The sequence below is a fragment of the Ochotona princeps genome, chromosome X, assembly GCF_030435755.1.
Source record: "Ochotona princeps isolate mOchPri1 chromosome X, mOchPri1.hap1, whole genome shotgun sequence".
Lineage (NCBI taxonomy): Eukaryota > Metazoa > Chordata > Mammalia > Lagomorpha > Ochotonidae > Ochotona > Ochotona princeps.
This window is the reverse complement of record NC_080865.1, coordinates 43,955,922-43,983,784: the sequence shown is the minus strand read 5'-3', so window position 1 is coordinate 43,983,784 and position 27,863 is coordinate 43,955,922. Positions and strand designations below refer to the sequence as shown.

Here is a 27,863-nt window from a genome sequence, read left to right as displayed (position 1 = left end):
GTGCATGAGAAAAGCAGCATAAGATGGCCAAGTCTTTGAACCCCTGTCACCTATGCAGAAGAATCCAATAGAGCTTCAGGCTCCTGGCTTGTACTTGCTAGGACTTTGCAGCCATTTGTGGAATGACCCATCTTTCTCTCCCTCTGTGTATCCCTCTCTGTAACTCTGCCTTTCAATAAATTTTAAATGGTGCTGGTATTGTGGTACAGCAAATTAAGCTGCCACCTGCAATACCAGCATCCATAAAAACACCCTCCCTAGTCCTAGCTACTCCTCTGCCAATCCAACTCTGTGCTAATATACCTGGGAAGGTCTTGGAAATGGTTCAAGTACTTGGACACCTGCTCTACATATTGCAGCCATTTGGGTGGTGAATCAGCAAATGGAAGATCTCTGTTTTGTTCTACCTTTCAAGTAAGTCAAATAAATCTTAAAAATAATAAGACTAGTTATCTGGCTTGCCAATATCAGGAAAAGAGATTAGAAAAAGAAATGACCTAAAAAGTTGAGTAAGGTTGTTTTCCTTTTACTGAGACAGTGGGCTGTGTACTGTACTCCTTATTCCCTCAGGCATTAACCACTTGAGAAAGGTTCATATTTTTTTAAATAAATCTTTTTTTAAAAAGATTTATTTATTTTATTGCAAAGTCAGATATACGAGAGGAGGAGAGACAGAGAGGAAGATCTTCCTTCCAATGATTCACTCCCCAAGTGAGCCCAATGATTCACTCCCCAAGTGAGCCGCAACGGGCCGGTGCGCGCCGATCCGAAGCCGGGAACCTGGAACCTCTTCAGGGTCTCTCATGCGGGTGCAGTGTCCCAATGTTTTGGGCCATCCTCAACTTCTTTCCCAGGCCACAAGCAGGGAGCTGGATGGGAAGTGGAGCTGCCGGGATTAGAACCGGCGCCCATATGGGATCCCAGGGCGTTCAAGGCGAGGACTTTAGCCGCTGGGCTGCAGCCGCCGGGCCTGAAAGGTTCATTTTAACCTACTTTGTCCAGATTCTGATGTTATCAGATTTTCCCAGCCTTTTACAATCACCGCCCCTTTGCAAGAATTTCAGAGTTAAGGACCTCAAAGAGCCCACTTATCAGTCTTTTAAACATTGCATTTGCCCTTTGTCCCACAGGAAAGTCTCCCAGGCTGATCACAATTTTCCTCCCTAGCATTCATATTGTTGACTTTAAATTATTTATTTGAAAGGCAGGGTTAAAGAAAGAGGGATACGCAGAGGGAAAGAAAACAGAGGGGTTTCGCATCCCAGAGAGAGCTCTCAGTTGCTGGTTCGCTCTTAGTTGCAGCACACTGGATCACCAGAAAGCCAGGAGCAAAGAATTCCATCTGGCTCTCCTGCGTGGGTGCAGGGGAACCAGGTTCTTGGACCATTGCCCCCCGCGTTTTCAGGAGCATTTGCAGGGCGCTGACTCAGAAGTGGAGTTGTGGGAATTTGAACCTGTGCCCATGCGGAGTGCCTACACAGCCGCCACAATTAAGGGCTTGCCTTTTTTTTTTTTAATATGATGCCGCTCCCCCAGTAGATTGCTGAGTCGTGGGAACTGGGATTTGAGTCTATTTTACTTATTTATTTATTTACTTGTTTGTTTATTTATTTATACTTTTAAACTTTAGTCTAACTTTTCCATCATGTATAATTGTGCTTGATCTCCATTTAGAGTACGGTAAACGCTGAGTAAAACGCCAGGATGCTGTGTAAACTGGTCTGTGAGATTTTCCTCGCTCTTCAAAATAGGTTTCTAGCACTCACGCGATGACGTCCTTCAGTTCTCAAAATGGGAAAGCGCAGGTTCCCACAATCCTCTGAACGCATATTTCTCGCCCCAGTTCAAAATGGCGGAGGAGGGTGGGGCCTGTCACATGGTGGGCGTCATAGCCGCTTTCCTTTTCCAAACCTCGGCCCGCCTTGCCGCGTCGTCGGCCGTCCCCCTCCTCCTCCCGCCGAGCTTTTTCGAGGAATCGCCTGGGATTGGCTAACAGGCTGGGAGTGGGGCTGCGGGGCTGAGAGGAGACATCATCACTTCCTGTTGTGGGCAGTGGTTTCCTGTCGCTGCTTGGTAACAATGGGGAAGGTAATGGCTGCCTGAGCAACGTCTCGGAGCAGGCGCTGGGCTAGAGGCGGGTCTCCACCAGCCACTCATCAGAGGCGGGTTTGCAAGAGGCGGCTTCGGCGGCGGCGGCCGACGAACCGAGTTGGAATCTGACCTCCCAAACCGAGTAAGTGCAGATTTGCAGCTCCTCCGGTAAATGGATGGAGAGAGAGGAGGAGGACTGGAGTCGCGGCTGCCGCGTTCTCCCAAAATGGCCCGAGTGACGCGTCGCGGCGGAGCCTCAGCGCCGCCTCCGGACCCCAGGCCCGTTGCTGTGGGGGGCTCCGTGGCGTAGTCGCCGCTGCCATTTTAGTAGGATGGTAGTCGACAGGCTCATTGAAGAAGGGGAAGGAGGTGGGAGTATACTTCCTCTTCGTAGCCGCGCGAGCCGCAGTCGGGGCCCTTCGGAGCCCTAAGATTCGGGACAGGCGGTTCTCGAGTTCTGGCCTCAGGCATGAGAATCTTAGAGCGTCTCAGGTTTTCCTCTGCTGTGTTCTCGGAATGCTTCTCCTGCTGGCCCGCGCATTCCAGGGTGGCTTTGGTTTTGGAGGCAGGAGGACAAGAGCAGGCTGCTCCCAGTCAGGTATGCCGAGAACTCGTGGGCCTGTAGATCTCCCCGGATTTATTTGCAAGAGCCCATTTTGGAGTTCTTGCAGGGCAGTGTCAATTAGGCGCTCTGTGGGGCCGTGATGACATCTTCCCTGAGCTTCCAGGCAAATGTGATTTACTCCCTTGCTCTTATAACCCTGGTGTATCCTTGGCCAGACACCACTAGAAGGATTCCCTCTCCCCCCACCCCCCTGCTTCCAAAAGGGAGAGAAAAGCCGTTGCGTGTTTGTTGTTTTTCCCTGGGTGAGAGCAGAAACTAGGCCAAATTATTTTCAAGTTAATTTCCGCTCAATTTGCCGACAGCTCAACCTCCTGCCCCCAACCCTAGTGAAAAAAAAAATGCCTAAGGGTCTCGACTTCTGCGGGCGGTACCTGCCACGTACACCATAGCTTAGTAACTAGTATTAACCGGTTGGGCTTCTGCTTCCCTTATGCTGATTAATTTCAAGATGGAGGAGACAGCCACGTTCCTTCCCTAGACAATTTCACCATACTTATTCCACAGGTTAGTCCGGGCATCTGAGGCCTAGCTAACTTGGTATTTAGGTCATTTTTCTCATTTGGGGGCAAGAGGAGACGTTTATGTGACATTGTCATCTACCATTTGCAAGGCCCCAAAGTAATTTTTTGCTTGAAATCAGAAGCCTGCATTGTTTTTATTAGAACTGCAGTACATTTTGATGATTGAAGTGGGAGAGAAATCATGAAGGTACTACTTGTTCTCATTTCTTCGGAGTTTCCTTGACAACAGACAAAAGTACTCGAGTTACCTCTATCCGATACATTGTCTGTCCTGGAATGAGGACTTTGAGAACAGCCAAAAATGATTCTAACTCCCCCACCTCCTCCTCCATCCACCCACCGGCAGTTTCTAAACTGGCGATAGAGATGAAGTATGCAGAGGCCAAGCCAAATGTGGTTGTAGAGCACTGCCCTCTTACTGAAAAATGTTAGCAGTCTTTAGCTGAAGAGGTCCTGATGCTTTTTAATACTTCCTATTCCCTGCTTGGGTTAATGTAATGTGCCAGATATCTCCTTGAAAGTGATTATAAGAATCTGAAAGTAGATACTGGTTTGATAAGAGCAGGTCCATTTTAAGTAAGTTTATTTAAAAGAATTGCTCTCAGTCCCAAGTATCTTAATAATAATGAATTAGATTTGGGTTATGGTGTGCAATTTACATACATAGGATGTGTATTTTTAAAGGATGTGACTGTGTCAAAAAATGTATATCTTATAAAAGAGGAAGAATAATGAATTCTTTTTTTTTCTAGAGCAGAGTGTGAAGAAAACTAAAATCCAGTTTATTGTATTTCAATACTATGTCATAACAGTCAGGTAATTTATTTTTTGTTGCGTCTCCTGATAATTTATATGTAGAATGCATGTTTACAAATATTTATTGTTCTGTTTTGCAGGCCTTGTGATTGGATGGGCTCATTGATATATGTTAATTGGTGTTGGGCATTCTTCATGATGAGAATGGGTACTTTTCACTGGGAATTCAAGGGTAATGTTTCCAAGTACCTGGAACCCACCAGTGCTTTATCTGTGAATTTTACTCTTCTAAAATAATGTTTGAGGTTTACAAAAACTTTTAGAACAGAAAGAATAAAAAAAGGCATTAATGGCCATACATTGTTGGAATGACATGGATGTAAGTGAAATAGAATGTTCATTGAATAAGTGAAATATCAGTAGAAAAGTCCTAATTGATATGTAATAATACAATTGGCATTAACACCTTACTTTATCATCATTACTTTATCATCATTACTTTATTATCATCATAGCCACATAATTTGTTAGGCTAACAAAAGGGACCTTGGTAATTATTCCTGGACAGTCCCAGGCAAACTGGGATGGATTGTTGGCCTGAACTAATACTAATTGCTGTTGAAGGCTTACATGGTAGGCCTTGTGCTGTATGTGCAATATTTCTTGATCGTCATAGCATAGTCTTATGAGGGTCTAGGTGTTTTATAGAGGAAACTGAGGCTCAGTAAAGAGCCAAAGTACTATATCCTCAGTTAAATAGCTGGTAAACGGCAGAGCCCTCATTTTGTCTCATGTCTGACACTGAAGTTGCTAGTAAATTAGGTTGGTAATGCAGTGAGAATGAAAGGTTCTATGCAAAATCTGTAGTTCATAATGCACCAGAAACTGGTTAATACTCAAAAGATGGTTTGCCTCATGAAAATAAAACTTATCTGACAGTTGGCCTTCTTTTTTGGCTGTGAATTGTTCTTGTTTCAGCTGTGAGGGCCCTTGATATGATTTGAGAAACTTAATTTGAAATCAGACATTGTTTGAAGAAATTGCTTTATAATAAAATGGTATCTAGAAATGTTAGGTTGGTGGCCATCTTTCAGGTTAATGAACATGTGGTTAAGCCCTAGAAAATAGAGTAGGTCAAATGGAGTGTCTTATTTATGGAATTATTTTATATGTGCATTACTTTATCTTTAGCCCTGGTAGATAGAACAGATCAACAAATGACTTCATGCTTCCTGGATTTACTGTGGATTGAATGCATAGCAGACTAGAAAGTGAAGTCCTCTATTACACCCATACCATTGAGATTCTAGAATCTTGGAGCACTAAGATAGGGACAAGCTTTGTTCATGTTCAGTTTTTTTTAAGATTTATTTTTAATTTTTATTGGAAAGTCAGATATGCAGAGAGGAGGAGATACAGAGAGGAAGATCATCCATCCATTGATACACTCCCCAAGCGGCCACAACAGCTGGAGCTGCCCTGACCTGAAGCCAGGAGCCTGGATCCTCTTCTGGGTCTCTCACACAGATGCAGGGTCCCAAGGCTGTGGGCCATCCTCAACTGCTTTCCCAGGCCACAAGCAGGGAGCTGGGTGTGAAGCAGAGCTGCTGGGATTAGAACCAGCGTCCATTTGGGATCCCAGCCCGAGCAAGACAAGGACTGCTAGGCTGCTGTGCCAGGCCCTCAGTTCAGTTCTTCAACATTTTTATGTAACAGATTTCCCAAACCATGCAATACACTGATTTTGAAAAAGATCTAGTTTATGTGAAATTGAGAAATTTTGATTAGCACTGTAAGGCATAGTAGTACTTCTATGTTCGTTTATTTCCTTTTTTTTTTTTTTTTTAAAGATTTATTCAGAAGTTGAGAGAGAGACTGGAGATATTCCATCTGCTGGTTCACTCCCCAAATGACTGCAAAAGCCAGGGCATAGGTGGCAGCTTAACTTGCAATATCATAAACCTGTTTCACTTTCATGGCTTTTTAGAATGCATTTATGAATTTGAGTTTTCCTCCTAAAATATACAGTAGACACTTTTGCTCTGATTTATTCTTTATTTCAGTCCCCAAACTAAGTTTTAAATTTCTGTAGTCATAAGAGCACCAATATGTGTGTGAGAACAGTGTGTATTCTAGTACATGGTTTATGATTATAGATTTATGTGAATCTCTTGGAGAAATTTTCCCAAGTATGTTTGGCTGCTGTTAACAATATTTGATAGTATAGTGGTATTTACATAGTGACGAACATAATACTTATGGGGTAGGGGGAGGAGATATTTGTGCTTAATATTTTAAATTTTGCCTGGAGCGAAGAAGTCTTACTCCTTCTCATTGTTCCTTGACTGTAAGAAAAAAAAAAAAAAGAAGTTAACTACAATTAAGGACTTATTTATTTGAAAGCAGAGTTAAGATGGAGAAACAGATCTCCTGCTTGGATGGCAGGAGCCCAAGCGCTTGGGCCATCCGCTGCTTCTTTCCCCGGAGTATTACGGGAACTGGATTTGAAGTGTAGCTACACTGGAACCAGCACTCAAATGGATTGCAGACAATAGCTTTTAACCACCCACTGTATCACAGTGCTGGCCCCAATTTCCATCTTTGACCAAATTCTACTTGGTGTCAGTTATAACCCGTGTATGACTGTATAAATTACTGAAAGTTAGGATGCTTTTGAGAGGGAAAGGGAACCATGTTAATACCTGTTTTAGCAAAATTTAAGTAGAAGTCATTACTGTCCTGAACAGAGCAGAGATGCGTTGTCTCTGTTGTGTCATTTCCCTATAGGAGCACTGCTTGGGCAAGGACAGTTGGTTGGTATGTTTGGTTTTAAATGCACTTGTTTTCCTCAAATGTAACAGTGATTGCTATAGGACTGTCTTTTCTGGCCCAGTGATTTTAATTTTAAAAATTTGCTTCATTCTTTTTTAAAAGGTCGAGTTTTATGGCAAGAAACTTCGGGGGATTTTTAAAGTATCTATTTATTTGAAAGGCAGAGTGGCACAGATCTTCCTTTCACTGCTTCACTCTCTAAATGGGCTGATTAGCCTCCCTTGTGGGTGCAGGGGCCCAACCACTTGGGCCATCCTCTGTTGCTTTCTCAGGCACATTAGCAGGGAGCTGGACACAAAGTGGAACAGCTGGGACTTAAATTAGCACTAATGGGATGCCTGTGTCACAGGTGGTGGCTTAACCCACTGTTCCCACAGAGCAAACTCCAGAAACTTAGATTCTTAAAATAGCACTTTTGTTACTCATGAGCACCAGCATTGCTTGAAACTGGTGATTTTTCATTAATAACTTCTTAAAGTGAACTTGGATGTTTTGAAGCTTTTTCATTCTTGGGAATAATGAAAGAAGTCAAAATTGTTTTTAATGGATGAAATCAAATTATAACTTAGTGATACAGCTCAGTATGGGTAGTTGAAGATTGAATTAACTATTTAAATTAGAATACTTGAGTGAGATAAAATGTTGTCATAATGGCTTCCTGTTGTGAATTGATATGATCCTGTCAATTGACAGCATTTGGTATGGTCTTTGGACCTTTGATTTACTGAACTTCTTAAAATTCTTTTGACTTAACGTTTTAGAGGTTTCTAGTGTAATCAGAATTGCTGCCAAGAGTTTAGATGCATGGGCAATCTGAGCCTTTTGAATTTGTTTCTGCTGCCCTTTACAAGCAGCAAAAATCAATTATCAATGAGTCTAAGCTAACACTGCCATTCAGATAATATTTTGTGATCTGTCACTGCTTTAGTATCACCAGTATTGGATTACTTCAAAATCATATTCTTAGAACTGGAAGGCATCTTGTAGATGGTTTCATCCAGTTCTCTAATATTGATGGAGACCCTTAACTAACATCTTCTAAATTGACTTCTGTGATGGAGTGTGTATCAAATATAACATGTATGTGTCTTTATACTTAGCACCAGGCCTCCTGACACATTAGTGCTCAACAATATTCTTTTTTTTTTAAAGATTTATGTATTTTTATTACAAAGTCAGATATACAGAGAGGAGGAGAGACAGAGAGGAAGATCTTCTGTCCAATGATTCACTCCCCAAGTGAGCCGCAACGGCTGGTGCTGCGCCAATCCGAAGCCGGGAACCAGGAACCTCCTCTGGGTCTCCCACGTGGGTGCAGGGTCCCAAAGCTTTGGGCCGTTCTCCCAGGCCACAAGCAGAGAGCTGGATGGGAAGTGGAGCTGTCGGGACTAGAACCGGCGCCCATATGGGATCCTGGGCGCGTTCAAGGCGAGGACTTTAGCTGCTGGGCTGCAGCGCCGGGCCCATATTAGTACTCAACAATATTCTAAGTGACTTTTTGCTTTAATAACGTTAATTTTTTTTCAAGATTCATGTTGTTGGAGCAAGACAATTAAATGAGGTACTTTTAGCAGTAGTGAAACATTTATATAATTTACACCAATACAGAATGAAGGCTAGGAGAAATTGAAAGTGTTGACTGCTTTAAAAAGTATCATACTAAATATGAGGGGACCTCAAAAAGCTCATGTGCATTATGAAAATCTACATGATTTCCAAGAAAAATTTTGCAACAAAATAAATTTAGCCTTTAATTCCATTTTCTCATGAACTTTTTGATGTGCTTTCTTGAAATTACCTAATTATTGAATGATCTCAGAGTTGGTTTTAACTTTTCTTCATGCAAATTAATTGTAAAGCAAATAGTTTTTGACTGGGCTAAAGTTCTAATTTGGCTGCTTGTTTTCAAGAATGAATTTGGATGTATTTTAATTTAATACTCTATTTCAGACAAGTGTACTAAAAGTTGTAAAGTAAGTTGACTTTAGCTGCTGAATTCATGCTGCTTATAAAAGCTGTTAGGTCATTTCCAAAATTTGCATGCAAGGAATGACTATGGTAAAGAAAGTTCATAGTGAGAGTGAATGAATATATAGTCCTTGGAATGCATGTTGTCATTTAGTGAAAATACGGGAATCAGAATGTGGAGTAATCACTGCCTTTCCCACTTACTAGCCTCCTGGTCTTTCGTAAATCACAACCTGTCATGCTTCTGTTTTTTACCTATGAAGTGGAAGTGATTCCTACTTCATGGGATTAAATGTAAAAGGCTGTGTAAATATTAGCATAGATATTACCACAACTAGGGAAAGAATGAAGTGATTTTTTTTTAAGGGCCTCCATCTGCTGGTTCTTTCCTCAAAGTGGACACAATGGCCAGGGTTGGACTAGGTGGAAGGTAGGAACCAGTACTCAATCCAGGTCGCTCACATAAGTGATGTAAGTGACAGGGAACCAAGAACTTGAGTCATCTTCTGCTTTTTTTCCCCAGGCACATGAGTTGAGAGCTGGATTAGAAACAGAGCAGTCAGGACTTACACTGGTCTTTCATCCACTGGCTCACTCCCCTGAAGTTGAGCTGATCTGAAGCCAGGAGCTTCTTCTGGGTCTCCTACTTGGGTACAGGGTCCCAAGGCTTTGGGTCATCCTCTACTGCTTTCCCAGGCCACAAACAGGGAGCTGGATGGAAAGTGGAGCACCTGGGACACGAACTGGCACCCATATGGGATCCTGGCATGTGCAAGGTGAAGATTTAACCATCGCACTGGACCCTGGTTACGATTTTGAGATGACAAAGTCAATGTGTTGGAGAACTAAAATTTCTTGATTTTTCTTTGGCATTTATTAGTGTACTTTAAAAAATTTGTTGGAACTGGAACTAAATGATAGATTTTGGTGCAGAAAATTTTGAAATTTATGTATACATGAGGTCTTCAAAATAAAATCATGGAAAGAGGCAGGTCTTGCGGCACATTGAGTTACGTTGACTCTTGTGATGCCCCTGTCCCATTATCAGAGTTCCAGCCTGAGCTCTGGCTGCTCTGCTTCCAGTGCAGCTCCGTACTAATGTGCCTGAGAAACAGCAGATGATGGCTAAAGTACTTATGTTCTGCTACCAGTGTGGGAGACCTGAAGGATTTCCCAGTTGCTGGCATTGGCCTGGCTCAACCTGACTGTTTTGGCCATTTCTGGAGTGAACCAGTAAATGAAAGATCTCTGTCGCTGTGCCATTCAATTAAATACATAAAACTCATAGAAAGGGGCAACCCGATTTCTAAATTATTTTCCACCAAAATAAATATAGCTTTTAATTTTATTTTTCCATGAACTTGTTGAAGTACCTTCAATCTAGGAAGATAGGAACAAACGGAAGCAGAATCTTTGTGTGGAAGGAGGAATTTAGGTTTGTTCACAGGTTACTTTGTCTCATAAAAATTTTGCATTAGGAAGTTAAGATTTAAAAAATCTCAAATGGAATCCAGGAAAATTTCAGTGCCAAGAGAATTTTGAACAGAGATGTGGGGGCTTCGAAAATTCATGGAAATATGGAGTGAAAAGATGAGAATTTTCCCTGAACTTTCTGAAGCCCCCAATAATGTTTGTGTTTTCCATGTGAGAAATTGTAGGAATTCCAAAAGCTCAAAAGTGAGTTCCTGAATAATGGTGAACATAGCAAGAATTAGCCCATGCGTGTCTGTGGAATACTCAACTTAAAAAAAGAGGGTATATAAATATATAAATAGTGAATTTATGGAGCATGAACGGTATATTGGGAATATTTAAAACTGTGTGTGAGATTTCTCTACCTTATAAAGAAATGTTTCACAGCTGTTCTCTGTGTTAGTCACAAACTACATGTGGCTGTTGGGTTCTTGAAATGTGGCTAGAGTATCTTTGAAACAGTCTTATTTTTCTTTCATTTTAAGTTTAAAAATTGAATCAGTAGTATGAACTTTTTATATTAAATAACTTTATTTTGGACACTGTTCCATTTTAAATTTAGCATCCAATTTTAGATATGCTGTATGTGTAAAATATACATAATTTGAGGACTTAGCATTATGAAAAATGGATGTAAATCATCTCAGTGATTTTCGTATTGGTAACATGTTGAAATAATGGAATGGCTGTGTTGGGTAAATAAGATATTCAAGTTAACCCCACCTGCTTTTTTATTCTAGTGGAGCTGCTTCTGATTTTAAAATTACATATTGTGGTTTGCATTGTTTCTTTTGGATATTACTACTTCATTATTTTTCCTTAAAAATTATCCTTTTTTAGTTGACTTTCATAGTTTTTGTGAGTGTTTTTTTAAAAGATTTATTTATTTTTATTGCAAAGGCGAATATACAGAGAGGAAGATCTTCTGTCCAATGATTTACTCCCCAAGTGAGCTGCAACGCTGGAGCTAAGCTGATCTGAAGCCAGGAGCCTGGAATTTTCACTGGGTCTCCCACACAGGTGCAGGAACCCAAGGCTTTGGTCCATCCTCAACTGCTTTCCCAGGCCACAAGCAGGGAACTGGATGGGAAGTGGAGCTGCCGGGATTAGAACTGGCGCCCATATAGGGTCCTGGTGCGTTCAAGGCGAGGACTTTAGCTACCAGGTCACTGCGCTGGGCCTTTGTTTTTTTTGTTGTTTTTTTTTTTTTTAAGGTGTATTTATTGAGGCAGGGCTGGACCAGGCTGAAGGCACAAGCCTGGAACTCAATGCAGATCTCTCATGTAGGTTACAAGGGCACAAGCATGTACTTGGGGCATTTTCTGCTGCTTTCCCAGGCACATTCATAAGGAACTAAATGGGAAGTGGAGCTGCTAGACTCCAACAGGCACACATATGGGATGCTGGCATTGCAGGTGACAGCTGAACATGATGAGCCTCAGCACCACCCCTCAAAGTCCCCTCTTCTGATAGCCACCCTCCCCCCTGGTGTGTTTTTAGAAACTGGTACTGGCTTGCTTCGAAGGCTGATTCTGTGTGCATTTTGGAGGATTTTGTTAGACTGCTTTATTAAAATGAATTATCTGCTTTCACATATATGTAAATGGTAGGTTTTCTTTGACCTTACAACTGTACCTTCTTCAATATTGTACCTCTAAATACGTAAAAGTGGTAATCTGTGTCCATTTTTATTCAGGCAAAACATCTCCAGGTAGTTCAGCCATTTCTTTTCTGATATTCCCAGGTTTCTCAGCATCTTGTTCACTTCTAATATTTGTCAGTGTTCTTTTCAAGAGACTTTTTAAAAAATTTCAACTACTACATATAATCAAACAGTATGTTTCAGTGGCACTTTAGCCCTGCTTTTATTTGAACACTGTGGTCTAGGAGAGCAGCCTGTGACTTTTAGTTGCCCAATTCAACAGACTTTATTGAGTTTGTATTGGCTAAAAACTTAGCTGTTTTCATAAGACCTGCCGAAATACTTTGTTTTACTCTTTTACTATTGATTATTTTAATCTAACAATCACTCATACTTATCACATGTGCAAGGTGTCATCATTTTTATTGTTTCAGTCCACTCCCTCAGTTCACTGAGGATTCAGAATATTATTTATGACATGCTTTTATGCTAACTCCTAGCTTTGAGTTAGTTGTCTGTATTTGGTTAGCAGATCTTTTCGCTAATTCATACAAAAGGTTCATTTTAGGCAGACACAGAGCCACACACTGAGAGAGATGTTTCATCTGCTGGTTCACTTTTTAAATGTGCACAACAGCTGACCTGTGCAAGGCCAAATCCAGAAATCTGGAACTTAGTTGATGTCTCGCATTTGTGTGGCAGGGATTCAATCTGAACCATCCCCTGCTGCCTCCCCAGCTATGCACTGGCAGGTAGCTGGCATCTAGAGCTCAAAATCAGGCGGTCTGGTAGGATGCAGACATCTTAACTTCTAGGCTAAAGCCAGGAGCAGTGAACTCATTGCAGGTTTCCCACATGGGTGGTGAGCCAACTGCTTGGGCCAGCATGTGCTGTTTCTCAGAGTATTTATTTATCAGAAGGAAGCTGGAATGGGAAGCAGAGACAGGCCTTAAAGCCATTTTGATATGGAATATGGGCAGCCCAAGAGATGTCTTAGTCACTGCCAAAGGCCTATCTAAAGATGATTCGTAGTTTTAAAAGCATCTTACTCCGCAGTTGTTCTCAGAACAGTTTACCAATGATTTCTGTTACAAGTAGGTTTTGTCCCTTCATGTTACCAGCCTTCTGAATACTAACTGCTCAAGAACGTTATCAAATGTTACTGGTATTTTTATTTGGTTACTCCTCTTTTTTTTTTTTTTTTTCAAAGATCAGCTATTTTCGCCATTAAAAATATGAAATGATGTTACTTTGAGATACATGTAAAAGAATTTTGGCTTCTTTTTGGTGTTGCTTTTGCTGTTTGGAGGGAGGTAGGAAGGGTGCTTGTTTTGCTTTTCTGTCTGGCCCATATAATTTTTATGAATGTTTTACTTAAGCTGCTGGTTTCTAGTGTTCCTAAAGTTTAAGATATAAAAACAAAATTTGTCAGATATTTATGTAGTTTAGACTTAACACAATTAGGAAATCTTAGTCTTGAGACTAGGAGAGACCTTGCAGAAATATTATGGTGTCTTCCCCCTGCCAACCTCAATTTCTTGACATGGTTATCTTTTTTAAAAGAACGTTAGGGTATTCTTAAAATAGTCATAGTGGAAAATGGGATGGAGATCTAGCTGTGCCTGTGTCTGTAAAATGTGTTTATGCTCAGTAAGCAATCAGAGTGCGAAAAGATAGGATTCTTTGCATTTTTGTGTCTGAAAGAGGATTTTCATTTTTCTCTTTAGGATTTGTGAAAGTTTTAGTAGTTTGTGTGTTTATGTGTCAGAGGCTAAATCCTAGGAGCAGTATGGCCTTGATTTGCTACAAATCAAGTTTTTGGACTGTACTGCTCAGATTGGGTTTCATCCATAACTTGGGTGGTTGTAAGCAACAGAAAAGTATTTCTTAGAGTGCTGGGGGTCAGGAAGTCCAATCTTGGTGGCAGCACATTTGACATCTGTAGAGAGCTGTTGTGGAGGTTCATAGACAATACCATCTCACGGTGTCACTGCATTAAAGGGATGGTGCTCCACCTTCACGATCTAATCACAAATGCCTCATCTAATATCATCGGGGTTGGATCTTCAACATGGATTTTCAGGCACAAACATTTCGATCATGGTACAGACGTGTGTAGAATTAAGTTTTGTCAATGTTAAAGATGGTAAACCTGAGACTGGGAAGCAGAAAACTAAAGAATGAAATTTTCTATTTTATTTTTTTCTCTCTTCTTTTAAAGAAACCTGAGGAGGTCCTTTGTTCTTTTTTTTTTTTTTTTAAGATTTATTTTATTTTTATTGGAAAGGCAGATATACACAGAGGAGGAGAGACAGAGAGGAAGATCTTCCATCTGATGGTTCACTCCCCAAGTGACTGCAATGGCTGGAGCTGAGCCAATCCAAAGCCAGGAGCCAGGAGCTCTTCTGGGTCTCCCACATGGGTGCAGGGTCACAAGGCTTTGGGCCGTCCTCGACTGCTTTCCCAGGCCACAAGCAGGGAGCTAAATGGGAAGTGGAGCTGCCAGGATTAGAACCGGTACCCATATGGGATCCCGGTGCGTTCAAGGCAAGGACTTTAGCTGCTGGGCCGCTGCGCTGAGCCCTCTCTTGTTTTTTAAAAGATTTATTTTCATTGGAAAAGCAAATTTACAGAGAAGGAGAGACGAAGATCTTCCTTCTGCTGGTTCATTTCCTAAATGGCCACAACAGCTAGAGCTGAACTGATACAAAGGCAGGAGCTTCTTTTGGGTCTCCCACACTGGTACGTGGTCCCAAGGCTTTGGGGACATTCTCTGCTGCCTTCTCAGGTCACATGCAGTGAGCTAGATGGAAAATGGAGCAATCCGAACACAAACGAGCACCCGTATAGGATGCCTGTGCTTGGAAGTGGAGGTGGAGGATTAGCCAGTTGAACCAACACACTGGGACCTAAGGAATGAAATTTTTATTTGAAGCTTTTCCTTATTTTAGATTGTTTTCTGCCATTGGTTTTCATTAGTATGGCTAATTAAGAGTGTATGGAAATCATCTAATATTAATTTCTTTAAGTTTATGCAAATAACAATTTAAGAACTTTGGATTACGTTTACTTAAGATATTATCAAGAACAGGGGCTGACAAACTATAAAAGGCCAGGTTGTAAATGTTTAGGCTTTCACTGGAGAGAAGCCAGATTTTCCACAACATTTTTCGTGATAGAATGTAGTAGTAATTTGAGTGTAGTGTTCTCCCATACAAGTTTATTGCTAAGGTGTATAGCATTTGTTGCAAAGGTATATAGCATTTGATTTTTTTTGACAGTCAGGTTTATATTCCTTACTAGTCATTTTCAAATGTTCACCTGTGGTTACTGCATTTAGAGACTTTAGCTAGAGTTTTTACATACACCTTTTTAGTTCATCAACACATTGCAGTTACTGTTTCCAGTTGAAGGTTACATAGAAATTCCTCAGTTGCAGGTTTAAATGAATTTTGAAATAGAAATTACCTTTGCACTTACTGGGGTCCAGAAAAAGCACTTTTTTTATTGTAGATTTTTTTTTTTTTTTTGGTTTGTTTGAGCAGCCGGTGCTCATACGGGATGCCGATGTGGCAGCTGTGCCATAATGCAAGTCCCTCTAGTTGTGTAGATCTGCTCCAAATTGTTTTGGGAATGAAGTTTATCTTAGGAGTACAAGAAATGTATAAAACAGCCTGACAGTGCTTGTGCTGTGCTGTACCTGCTCTTGAAATTACTTTCCACAGTATAAATCACATTTAGACATTGTTATTTGTTAGTAAAAGCTAATATCCTAAGTTGTTCATTGTTTGATGACAGTAGTTGAAGGATGATTATTAGAGAAAAGAATTTAATCTTTGTTCTGAGTACAGTAAATCACAATAAATCTTTATGCCAACGTTAAGCCATCACAGTGCTATGTGCTTTTAAGTCCACAAAAAGTGAAAGTCACCATGAACACTACTGATTCAGAAATAACAATAGATTCAGTTAGTTTTTGCAAAGTATCTGCTGATTAATATAATAAATAACCATAGACTTACTTGGAAAGTCTTCATTAGCTCTGGAAAATTAATCAGTAGGTCTTTTTCACACAACTTTTTGCCATGTTAGTTGTAACACCTTTTAACAGATTCTACTTCAGGTTATGCTGAATTGTTTCTCTACAAATCAAAGAAAGAATAATTGGCTGATCTTCCATCTGCTATTTCACTCCCTAAATTTCTACAACCAGTCATTGCTTTGCTAAGATGAGACCAGGAGTCAGAAACCCTTACGAGGTCTCCCACATGAGTGGGCAGAGGCAGAAGTACTAGAGCCATCTTACTGTGCTTTTTCAAGTTCATCACAGGGTAATGTATGAAATATATATATGCGTTTGCACTTGCAAAATATATATTTGCATTTATATAAATTATATATATATAGCGAAATTAAAGGTAGAGACAGGAAGATCTTTGATCTCCCGGTTCACTGCAATGGCTGGGGCTGGGACTGGCTGAATCCAGGAGCCAGGAGCTCCCTCCAGTTCGCCCACGTGGTCATAGGAACCTAAACACTTGGGTCATCTTCTGATGATTTTGAGGCAAATTAGCGGGGACCTGGATCGGAAGTGGCACAGCAGAGACATAAACCAGTGCCCATATGGGATGCTGATGTCACAAACTGCAGCTTAATCCACTAGGTCACAGTGCCAGCCCCAGAGTGATATTTTTTTTTTAAAGATTTATTTATTTTAATTACAAAGTCAGATATACAGAGAGGAGGAGAGACAGAGAGGAAGATCTTCCATCCGATGATTCACTCCCCAAGTGAGCCGCAACGGGCCGGTGCTGTGCTGTGCTGTGCTGATCCGATGCCGGGAACCAGGAACCTCTTCTGGGTCTCCCATGCGGGTGCGGGGTCCCAATGCATTGGGCCATCCTCGACTGCTTTCCCAGGCCACAAGCAGGGAGCTGGATGGGAAGTGGAGCTGCCGGAATTAGAACCGGGCCCCAGAGTGATATTCTTAAAGAAGTTTATTTTTTCCAACTTCTGTACTGGAACACAGTCTGACTTGTCATCAGTAAACTGCCTTCCTTGCTTAGCCAGTATGTGACACATTCACTTTGTTTGAAACCTCACTACAGGTTCTATTTTTGTGATTAAATATTTTACTTTAGGGGCCAGCATTTTGGTGCAGGGGGCTAAGCTACTGCCTGTGACACATACATTCCATGTGAATGCTGATTCATGTCCCAGATACTCCACTTTTGATCCAGCTCCCAGCTAGTGCCCCTGGGAGAGCAGTAAATGATGGTCCAAGTGGTTAGGTTCCTACCACCCATCTGGGAGACCAGTGGATAGAAGATTTTGTCTCACTCTCAACTCTGCCTTTCAGATAAATAAACATTTTTTAAAAGATTAGGCTATTTAAATTTTTATCATTTCTAATATTTCACTAGCTTCATAATTTGGGGGATCAATGTGTATTGTATTTAGCACAATTACAGTATCTTTGCATAATAAATACAATTTTGGCCCTCTAATCTGTTTAAAAAAAAAAAGTTACCTACTGTGCTTTTAAGCCTGACATTTATAGTCCACTTTTCATTTGTCATGAAGAGTATATACTGGTAATTTAAAAAGTTAGAGTAGTGTTACTGCTGACACTTAACAGTGCTTTCGTGTTACAACTGCATCATAGCAAATTACAGTACACAGCAGCAGTGCCAAGCAAGGGGGAGCATCACTTACATTCTGTCACAAAGGCTCAACTCTGCCATTATAGGACTGAGACAGCCATAGACAGTATGTAAATGAATGTGTATGGCTGTGCTTCAGTAAAACTATGTGAAATGTGAGTTTCACGTGATTTTAACACATCACAAAATACTTTCTGATCTCTTAGAGACATTCTTAGATTTGAATGAAAATCAAAACAGGCAGCAATGCTAGACTTGGCTTAAGGGCTATAGTCTGCCAACCCCTGACCTAGTCTTTTCCTGGTATAGTGGTACAGTAATGCTTTTCAGGAGTTTTCCTGTTACATGAAATTGCATTCATTTGAGGTCTTAAAAATTCCACGTCTCAACCTGCTTTCTGGATTTTCACATAATTAAAGCTTGTGTAGAAAAGCCACTGATGCTTGTTTTCAAGATTGGTCTCCTTTCTTGTAGGTAATTTTCCACTTGTTCGGCAAGATGGAAAACTCAGAGTCCAACGATAAAGGAAGTGGTGACCGGTCTGCAGCACAGCGCAGAAGTCAGATGGATCGGTTGGATAGGGAAGAAGCTTTCTACCAGTTTGTCAATAACCTGAGTGAAGAAGAATATAGGCTTATGAGAGATAATAATTTGTTGGGCACCCCAGGTGTGTTGCATGTATTTTATCAACATAAATTGCCTGTTTTTCTTTGAAAGTACTGCTTTGAAAAGGTTTAGCGATTATGAAGTATGATTGCTTAGTACAACGAATACAAAATGGCCTATACTGCTTTGCTTAATATCTTATATTTGTATGAGACATAGTGTGTTAGACTTTTTAAGTTTCTGATTATGATGTTTTAATGAACTGAATGGAAAAGAATGGAGCTGAACAAAGTCAGTTTAAAAAAAAAAACTATTAGACATGTGTCTTAGTGAGAATAGCTAGTGAGAACTTGAGTTCTTCAGATAGACTGTTTTGTTGTCTCTGATTCTGTGATTGCATCCCAGTTGCAGTGCTCTAAAACTAGCTGTGAGAAAATGGCAATCACAACTGTGGTCTGTAGTGATTGTCTTTACCATACTAAATCTCATTTGAGCCTGATTAAAATCCAGTATCTCTCTTGCTGCTCATTTCTATTCCACTAATCCTTGGATGGTTGGTTCCAAAAGTAAGCTTTGGCATAAATGTTAGGAAAGAGGGTGCATTTTGAGCCAGTTGTACCAGACTTGAATCAACATGCTGTAGTTGGAGTTCTGGCTCTGCTATTCTTTGGAATGTTCTCAGGCCTGTCATTTTAGTACTTGTCCTCATTTAAATTTTTTTTTTTATTTATTTTTCTTTTATTTGAAAGGCAGAGCGATAGATGCGTAGAGATCTTCCACCTGCTGGTTCACTCCCCAAAATGCTCTCAGTAGCCAAGGTTGTGCCAGGCCAGTGCCAGGCTGGGAACTCCATTTGGGTCTCCCATATAGGTGGCAAGGAACAAATACTTAGGCTATCATCTGCTACCTCCCAGAATGTATATGAACAGGAAGCTGGATCAGAAGCATAAGACCTAGGAGGACTTGAACCAGGCACTCTGATATGGGATGCAGGCATCCTAGGAAGCATCTCAAGCTGCTGTGCCAGATATCTACCTCTGTGCACTGATTTTAAAATGCAGGTAATGAGATCTACTTCTTAGAGTTGAAATTTTTTTTTAAAAGAGGATTACATACAAAAAGCTGTATAAGCTGGACACTTATATATAGCTTCTAATTCTGTGCTCCCAAAGGAGTGAATTTTAGGTAGGTTCCTAATTTTAGCTTTTAAAAATTGCTAAGTTTTTACTGATATTTTTTGCCATTAATATGGACTGCTAAGATATTTGATTGCCTTGCCTCTAAGCTGTGGGGAGAGAGAGTGTGTCAGCCAAGAGTCATTGGTTTTCACTTGTAATTTAGAAAACATTTTACAACTTTTCAGGTGAAAGTACTGAGGAGGAATTGCTGAGACGACTACAGCAGATTAAAGAGGGTCCACCACCACAAAGCCCAGATGAAAATAGAGGTATGTTTTTCTTTGGGAGATGGGCAGAGGGGTTGGAATGATAGGAACTTCATAATAGTAAATGTCAGCCAAAGATTATCCAGAAATGGCACAAATGATTTTGGTGCCAAGTATCTGGTCATAAAAAGAGAACTGGCATTTTCTTGGTATTTGATGAGAATGTCGGTATGTTTTTTTCTGCCTCACCTTTATTATCTGTGTCAGTTGAGGCAGTGAGAAATAGGCCTTTTAAGTGTGGTCCCGTTTCTCCCCACCCCCTCCCCTTTTTTTTTACCTGCACGGAAATTTTTTGTTGTTTAATTTTGTATTTATAAACATGAGACTTCAACAGCAAAAAGAAGTGGTGTATTCTCTAACATAGCAGTTCTCAGTGGGGTGTAATTTTGCTGCTGGTGGGCTAGTGATATCTGAAGACAGTTTTGGTTTATTGGAAGTTTGCTACTAGCATCTAGCAGGTGCAGAGCAAAGATGACTACAAATAGCCTGACATCCTGTAAGGGACAGCCCCTGCTGACAGAAAAATTGACTGGCTCAAAATGTCAATAGTCTTGCTATTAAGAAATTCTGTTCGTTTCATATCTGGTGTTTTCCTCCTAGCATGAAATAGGAAATTTGATTGTGTAACCTAAAATGCTAATGAGAACTGTTTAGATATTTTGGAAAATATTTATTAGGCAGAGTGACAGTGAGAAGTGGAGATGGGAAAAGAGATGGAGACAGAGACAGAAAGAAAGCAATCTTAATCTGTTGATTTACTCCTCAAATATCTGCAACAAGCAGGACTGGGCCAAGCTGAAACCAGGAGCCTGAACTCCATCTGGGTCTCCTCTGTAGGTGGCAGAGCCCCAAGCACTTGGGCTGTCTTCGACTGCCTTCCTTGGTGCATTGGCAGGGACGTAGATTGTAGCTGGGACTCAGACTAGCACCTCAAGCAATGGTTTAACTAGCTGTGCCACAGTGCCCACTCAAACAGTTTGGTTCTTGAACATGCCATTATATATGACATGCCATGTTCAGGATGTTTATTTGATATGTGCTCTAAGATTGATGCTAAGAAATATTCAAGTGTTTGTAAATGGTAAGCATTTATGTTTTTACTATTACTAAAACTCTTGTATTTTAAAACAGTTTCATGCATTATCAGCCACTCATGTCAAGAGCCTAGAAGAAATAGAGAATAATGAAAATTTGAGGGGGAGGGGATGTGAACTCAAATACTGGCAGATACCTTAACTAGAGCTTACCTGGTTTGGTTATATTGGTGTTTTGCTCATTAGCTAAAAAACAAAAAAAAAAGTTGTCTATTGACAGTCCCACCGTAGCTTGCCCAGCTTAGTATATAATGAAACACTTGGGCGAAAGGATTATTGCAGATCCCCTTTGACATAAAACGTCTAAATTTCTCTGAGATTAACTTGCTTTTTCAATATGGGGTAGAAATTTTCCTGCTTTCCTTAACAAGTTTATTCAATGTAGTTGTGAAATGTGTTCAGACTTTTCAAAAAGTTCTTTACTACAAGATTTTGGAATAGTAGCGTGATTGTCCTAGTTTCAGTAGTTGCTTTTTCTCCTTCTTTCCTCCCTGTGTTTTCACCAGGTGGAGATTCCGCAGATGACGTGTCTAATGGTGACTCTATAATAGACTGGCTTAACTCTGTCAGACAAACCGGAAACACAACAAGAAGTGGACAGAGAGGAAACCAGTCTTGGAGAGCAGTGAGCCGGACTAATCCAAACAGTGGTGATTTCAGATTCAGCTTAGAAATAAATGTTAACCGTAATAATGGGAGCCAAAATTCAGAGAATGATAATGAGCCACCTGTAAGACGTTCTAGTGGAGAAAATGTAGAAACCAACAGTCAAAGGCAGGTGGAGAATCCGCGGTCAGAATCCGCATCTACAAGATCATCGAGATCAGAACGAAATTCAGCTGAAGCAGTAACAGAAGCTACACCTACCAGAGGTCTGAGGAGGGCCAGAAGCAGGAGTCCTGACCATCGGAGAACCAGAGCCCGAGCTGAAAGAAGTAGGTCACCTCTGCATCCAATGAGTGAAATTCCACGGAGGTCTCATCATAATATCTCATCTCAGACTTTTGAGCATCCTTTGGCAAATGAGACTGAGGGAAGTTCTAGAACCAGGCACCATGTAACATTGAGACAGCAGATCACTGGACCAGAGTTGCTAAGTAGAGGTCTATTTGCAGCTTCTGGAACAAGAAATGCCTCTCAAGGAGCAAGTTCTTCCGATACAGCCAGCAATGGTGAAGCCACAGGATCAGGGCAAAGACCTCCAACCATAGTCCTTGACCTTCAAGTGAGAAGAGTTCGTCCTGGAGAATATCGGCAAAGAGATAGTATAGCTAGTAGAACTCGGTCACGGTCTCAGACATCAAACAACACTGTCACTTATGAAAGTGAACGAGGGGGTTTTAGGCGTACGTTTTCACGTTCTGAACGGGCAGGTGTGAGAACCTATGTCAGTACCATCAGAATTCCCATTCGTAGAATCTTGAATACTGGTTTAAGTGAGACTACTTCTGTTGCAATTCAGACCATGCTAAGACAGATTATGACAGGTTTTGGTGAGTTAAGCTACTTCATGTACAGTGATAGTGATTCTGAACCTGGTGGCTCAGTCCCAAGTCGAAATACGGAGAGGGCAGAGTCACGGAATGGAAGAGGGAGTTCTGGTGGTAGTAGCAGTTCTGGTTCCAGTTCAAGTTCCAGTTCAAGCCCTAGTTCCAGTTCCAGTGGTGAAAGTTCAGAAAGTAGCTCGGAGGTCTTTGAAGGCAGTAATGAAGGAAGCTCATCATCAGGCAACAGGCGAGAGGGTCGACATAGAGCCCCGGTCACATTTGATGAAAGTGGCTCTTTGCCCTTCCTTAGCCTGGCTCAGTTTTTCCTCTTAAATGAGGATGATGATGACCAACCTAGAGGACTCACCAAAGAACAGATCGACAACTTGGCAATGAGAAGTTTTGGTGAAAATGATGCATTAAAAACCTGTAGTGTTTGCATTACAGAATATACAGAAGGCAACAAACTACGTAAACTACCTTGTTCCCATGAGTACCATGTGCACTGCATCGATCGCTGGTTGTCTGAGAATTCTACCTGCCCTATCTGTCGCAGAGCAGTTCTAGCTTCTGGTAACAGAGAAAGTGTTGTGTAATTCAGATCTGAACTCTCAGCTATGTAGCTGATATAGTGATGGGCAAGCAGGAATCACTTGTTTTATGTCCACTTTTTGAGTGGTGCTTAAATGTTGAGTTACAACCTGACTTGAGTCATTGCTTTCTGAAGGAATCATTGTTCGTTTTCCAGTTTTCTGTTCCAGAACACAAGAAAGTACTTAAAAAACAACACTTTAGGACCTAACAATCTGTTGTCAGTACCAGCTAAATTGATAGCATCTGTACTGATAAGGTTTCATACCCCGTAAAAGAGAGGGGTGAAGGAACTTCCCGCTTCAGGCTAAATGACAGTACGTGTTTCCTAAGTGATTACTGAAAGCCGGACCATTCCCAGTTACTGGTTGATAAAATTCAGTCACACTCTGAGTATTGTTTTTTTCACCTCTCAGACTAGGTGATACTGGACATGTCAGTGTAAATAACACTAAGGTTAGAGTCCTTTAAGTGTATAAACCGTCTCCTTAAGCCCATCACTGTGGCACACTGTAGAGTGAGCTTATAGTTTAATTGAGATATTTATCTTGTGGAAATATTAAAAAGCCTATGCTTGTGTAAGTGAAAAAAAAATCACATTCATTTGTTTAAAAAATGTAAAGCTATTTTGTAGAGGCTCAGTACTTTTTCCAATGCACTGTTGTATTAATGCATAAAAAACTGTAAAGTACCATGCTTAGAAATGAGAGAACTGCTTTTTGTGAGCCGACATAGTTTAAAACACACACACCCACACACACACACACACACACACACACACCCCAAAGTACAAAGCTGCTTTTGTAAGTGTGTAGGCGTCAAGAGCAGAACATATCTATAATATTTAATGTATGTGAACAGCTACCGTGACATGCCTAGAATTAGGCAACACAGAGTCAAACTGCACTAAAGACCAACGGGAATTGTTTATCTTGAATTTAGGCAGGAAATGACAGATTGGAGTAAAGAAAACTGCTCTGAGGAATTCAGAGTTTTCATGAAGACAATAATACTGTAACTGCTGACCTGGCATTCTATGGGAACAGATGAGGCAGATCGGCAGGACTCTGGTTTCAGAGAGACAAACCACTACATCAAATCAAATTGGTGTTTCTGCAAGTCTGCTCCTCAGACGGTGGAGGAAAGAGACTACAAACCACTTTTTGCATCAATTGCAATTGGTACAGATGTGTGCACTCATAGCAAGGTCTCGGATTTGCAGTTTTCGAGATTTTTGTCCTTTAAGGTACTAGTGCACACTTCCTAATATTTCATTGCAGCCTGTGTAATGCACATTTGACGTCTCGCATGTAATGACCAGGTCAATTATGGGATTTTTTTCCTTTCCTTGAAGATGTATCATGTTGACTTAATTAAAATTCAAAGTTTAATTGTGTCCATATTTGAAGATGAGACAGTTCACTTGCTATGGACAGGCACTTTATGTTTTCTTAGTAGTAAGAGTAAATAATGTTAACCCCAGCATTTTTGCCTAATTTCCTTTCTTAAGGCTGGCTGGGGTTAGTCTGAAGCAGATACTTGTTTCTCTGGGAAAAGCCAACAGGCCAGAAAAGGGCTTGAACATGTCCTTGGCCTTTAACAAAATGAGCTAATTACCCAGACTTGGATCTTCAGAAAATAAACAAGACTGCTTTAATAATTGTTAACCTGGCTACCTTCACTGATAGCAATTTCACTGTAAAGATTATTTCAACATTCATTATCATGTTTTCTTCTCACTTTCAATCCTACCTAAGTATCAAGGAAATTAACCTGTAAATATAGTAGTTGTTTACTATAACAGATATGTACTGCTCTTGCAAGGAAATAATGTTGAAACAAAGCTTCACTTATTTTTTTTAATATAAGCAGATTTCACTGTTTATGGCGCTTATGTAATACATTTTATCTTTTAAAAAAATTGTCCATGCAAAAGTCAGGATTCCTTTTATATTGTGAGCCTCCTTGTCTCCTTTCCTAAGGGTGTTATCTATGGTTTCAAATCTGCAGGGTAGTCCCGATTGGCTAAAAAAAAAATCCATTTTCCTCTTGGTATAAAAATATTCATTCTTAAATAATCTAAAAACATTTGCAGCACATTCTATGTATAAAAGAAAGTTACCGATAACAGGTACCTCCCTAACCTCCCAAAATGTATTACTCCTTTGTGAAGTATTAAACTAAGAGGTAACTTGAGCAGAATGCTGGTTCTGAATGTAGATATTCAATCTACTCATAAACACTGGAAATAGACTTTTTTTATGTGTTTAGCCTTCAGTAGAACGCACATTGAACATGTGCGTGTGGACACCTTTTTCAATAGCACTCAGTAATTGCCATTGGGTTGTATAGAATGGACACAAACATTTTAGTGAAATTTGCTACTTAATTTTTCCTTTTGCTAAGTCTATGACTAAAGCATACTAGCGTTGTGGACATTGGAGATTAGGTCCTTTTGTAGGTGTCAGATGTACAATGGAGAACAAAAAATCTTTTTTCCCCACCAACATCCAAACACCTATTTTTGAAGGGAGCATTTTCCTGCAGGAGACTACATTTCATTTTGTATCTTTGCACTTTTACTTTATTACAAAAAAGTCTGTCTCTGAGACCTAGTTTGAACTTCATGCAGTAAATAGGAACAAGAAAAAGCAATGTTGAGACATGACATTGTTCAAAGCATAGGGGAAAGTACCAAAACCTGAATTTTCTTGGGTATTTCAGATATCTTCTAAAACTCCACTTTTACTGGTCTGAAATGTTTGTTTTGTTACTGAACTCCAAGCAGCTGGCAGGTTGGGATTTATTAGTACTAGAGACAAAATTGAGCAAGTTAGGATAGCAGTTCGCAGACTTTGATCTGTAGCAACACTAGAAGATGAGCCATGTTGTTAATTTGGAATATTTGCACTAAAAGGAACACAATAGCTATATCTCAGTGGTATTCATGGAAATTGGGATTTTGAGAAAAGTGTTCACATTTGTGTTGGAATGTAGACAATTCACCACAACAAAACCCTTTAGCACCAGGAGTCATTTTACAAACACACATACACATTTCAGAACTGTGATTGTTTGAATTCATTCAAGCTTTAGGAAACTGGTTAGCTTTAAGTGTTGCCTCAAGTAATGGTTTTTCTTTCCTCTTTCTGTTTAAACACATCTGTACTGTGCCAAGAATTCTCTCCTAGTGTCAGTGTCTCAAATTATATTTAGGAGGGGTTATCACTGCTTTGTATTTAGCCACTTATTTCCCAAGTGTCCACAACATGAAATGGGTCAAGCATCATCCATGACGTCAATGGGTTCACAAGATAACTAACCTATGTGACAAGGGGGGTCAAAATGCCTCTTAAAAGGCCATTTTTACAGCTTGCTGGAATACAGTGGCACCTTGTGGTAATTGGTATTTGGAGGGTGAAGGATGTTTTTATTCTTGCCCCCTTTTGTGTATGGAAAAAATGTTATCTACCTTAATGTCTTAAAATTTTACATTTCTGGATTCCCTTTTGCTGACACTTAAGTACACAGAAGCCAAATTCACTGGGCACTTTCTTATTCTTGTGAGACTATACTGATAGCTGCTTTTCTGAAGCGTTCTGAACCTAAATGCAGGAACTCGAGAAAACACATGTCAGGTGTGGTGTTTTTTTTTTCCTTGAGTTATGATTTTTTTTAGTATGTTTAATATTCAATAACTTGTGATAAATTAACTAGTGATTTTTTTGTATTCTTTTGAAAAGAATTGAAAATGTAAATTGATGTAGCATGCTTCATTTGGAAAGTTGAAGTGTGGAAGGTCTGAGGAGGTAGTATTTCACTACATTTTCAATTGGACATAAGCTGAAACAGCTGTGAGTTCAGTCCCCGTGCTTGACATTTTTTAGTGTTCTGAAATTAAGATTTTCATTCACTTGAACGTTTCTAAAATAGATAATCCCTACAATGGAGTGATCTTATTTAATTAACCCTTTTTGTATGTAAAAGTAGAGCATAGAACAGTTAATCCAGGGTGTCAGAATGCTCAAAATTTGTGAATTTTGTCATTGTTTTCCTGTTGATGTGGTTTCAGTTAAGTCTGAAGGAAACAGGATACCCTCCATCATCCAAAATTATAGTGATATACTCGTTTTTTTTAATTGGAATTTGTTTTACCATGAGTTTGCTAAGCTACGTTATGGTCACTTGGGTCGAGTGGTGGATATCTTAACGACATGCAGTGAATGTGAACCCAGTCCTACCACTGTGCCTCATTTTGGGAAGGTTCCTCTGTCAATTCTTTATCTTACAGATTGATTCCAGTAGCAAGGTATGGTCGAACCAGCTGCCCAGCCTTAACTCTAAGCCCTGTTACTAACATTCTTTTAACTGATTGATTTGTGTATTTTAACTGTCCCATGTTTGGATTGCAAGTTGAGTAGGTACGCAGTTGGCCTGGTTATATATCTGTGCCTGTTTAATCTTCTCCCAGGAAGTGCTGCTTTGGTATGGACATTTACTTAGATTCATGTAAAGAACTGGGCAGCAATGTTGGAAAGCTTGCTTTCTGAAGCCTTTAAGAACCTGAAGGGATTTGAAGGGGGCAGTAACAAAGGTCGCTTTTATGTCTTTGAACATGAAGCACATAAATGTAGTTCTGTAAAGACTAAAGTGATTGTGATACCAGGGCTTCCTGACCTCTGGGAGAGACTGCACAAAGCAGAGAGGAGCACAAAATGAAATGAATTTGGTTGGCGTGATTTATCTGGTTTCTCATTTTCTTTCAGTTTCAATCTGGACATAATACCCTTTTTCAATATCTGTATCTAGCAGACTCCTGGTTGGGAAGCCCTGTGTTAAATCTTGAGAATGTACCCAATTTTCCTCTTTTTTTTTTTTTTTTTTTGTACAGTGCTTTACAACTGCTAAAAATTAACTTGTTTAATGCAAAATAAGACCTTGAAAGGTCAGTCATATTAAAGCTGGTTTGATTATTAATAGTTATCTTTTAGGAAGAAGCTTTTTCCCTATGTAAAATGTCATACTGCAGATTTACAATATAGACTATCAATAAAATGCATGAAGTGATCA

The 27,863-nt window shown here is 40.2% G+C and overlaps 1 protein-coding gene across 3 annotated transcripts; it reads left to right on the top strand.

The window, feature by feature from the left end:
* Nucleotides 1-1,722: 1,722 nt before the first annotated feature.
* On the top strand, nt 1,723-27,863 carry RLIM (ring finger protein, LIM domain interacting). Of its 3 annotated transcripts, none has more exons than XM_058658192.1 (5): nt 1,723-2,233; nt 3,995-4,053; nt 18,046-18,238; nt 19,541-19,624; nt 21,222-27,863. In XM_058658192.1, the coding sequence occupies exons 3-5, from the start codon at nt 18,070-18,072 to the stop codon at nt 22,796-22,798; spliced, it is 1,830 nt and encodes a 609-aa protein (XP_058514175.1). In that variant the 5' UTR covers nt 1,723-2,233; nt 3,995-4,053; nt 18,046-18,069; the 3' UTR covers nt 22,799-27,863. The 3 variants fall into 3 exon arrangements, with proteins under 3 accessions (XP_058514175.1, XP_058514174.1, XP_004592818.1); XM_058658191.1 differs by having other exon boundaries at nt 3,990-4,053; XM_004592761.4 differs by lacking the exon at nt 3,995-4,053.

Bases quoted from the DNA above. Each gene is read 5' to 3' on its own strand.
- RLIM (XM_004592761.4), top strand. From the start codon at position 18,070: ATGGAAAACTCAGAGTCCAACGATAAAGGAAGTGGTGACCGGTCTGCA. The intron at 18,239-19,540 runs GTGTGTTGCATG...ACAACTTTTCAG, and splicing joins TAATTTGTTGGGCACCCCAG to GTGAAAGTACTGAGGAGGAA. The intron at 19,625-21,221 runs GTATGTTTTTCT...TGTTTTCACCAG, and splicing joins AAGCCCAGATGAAAATAGAG to GTGGAGATTCCGCAGATGAC.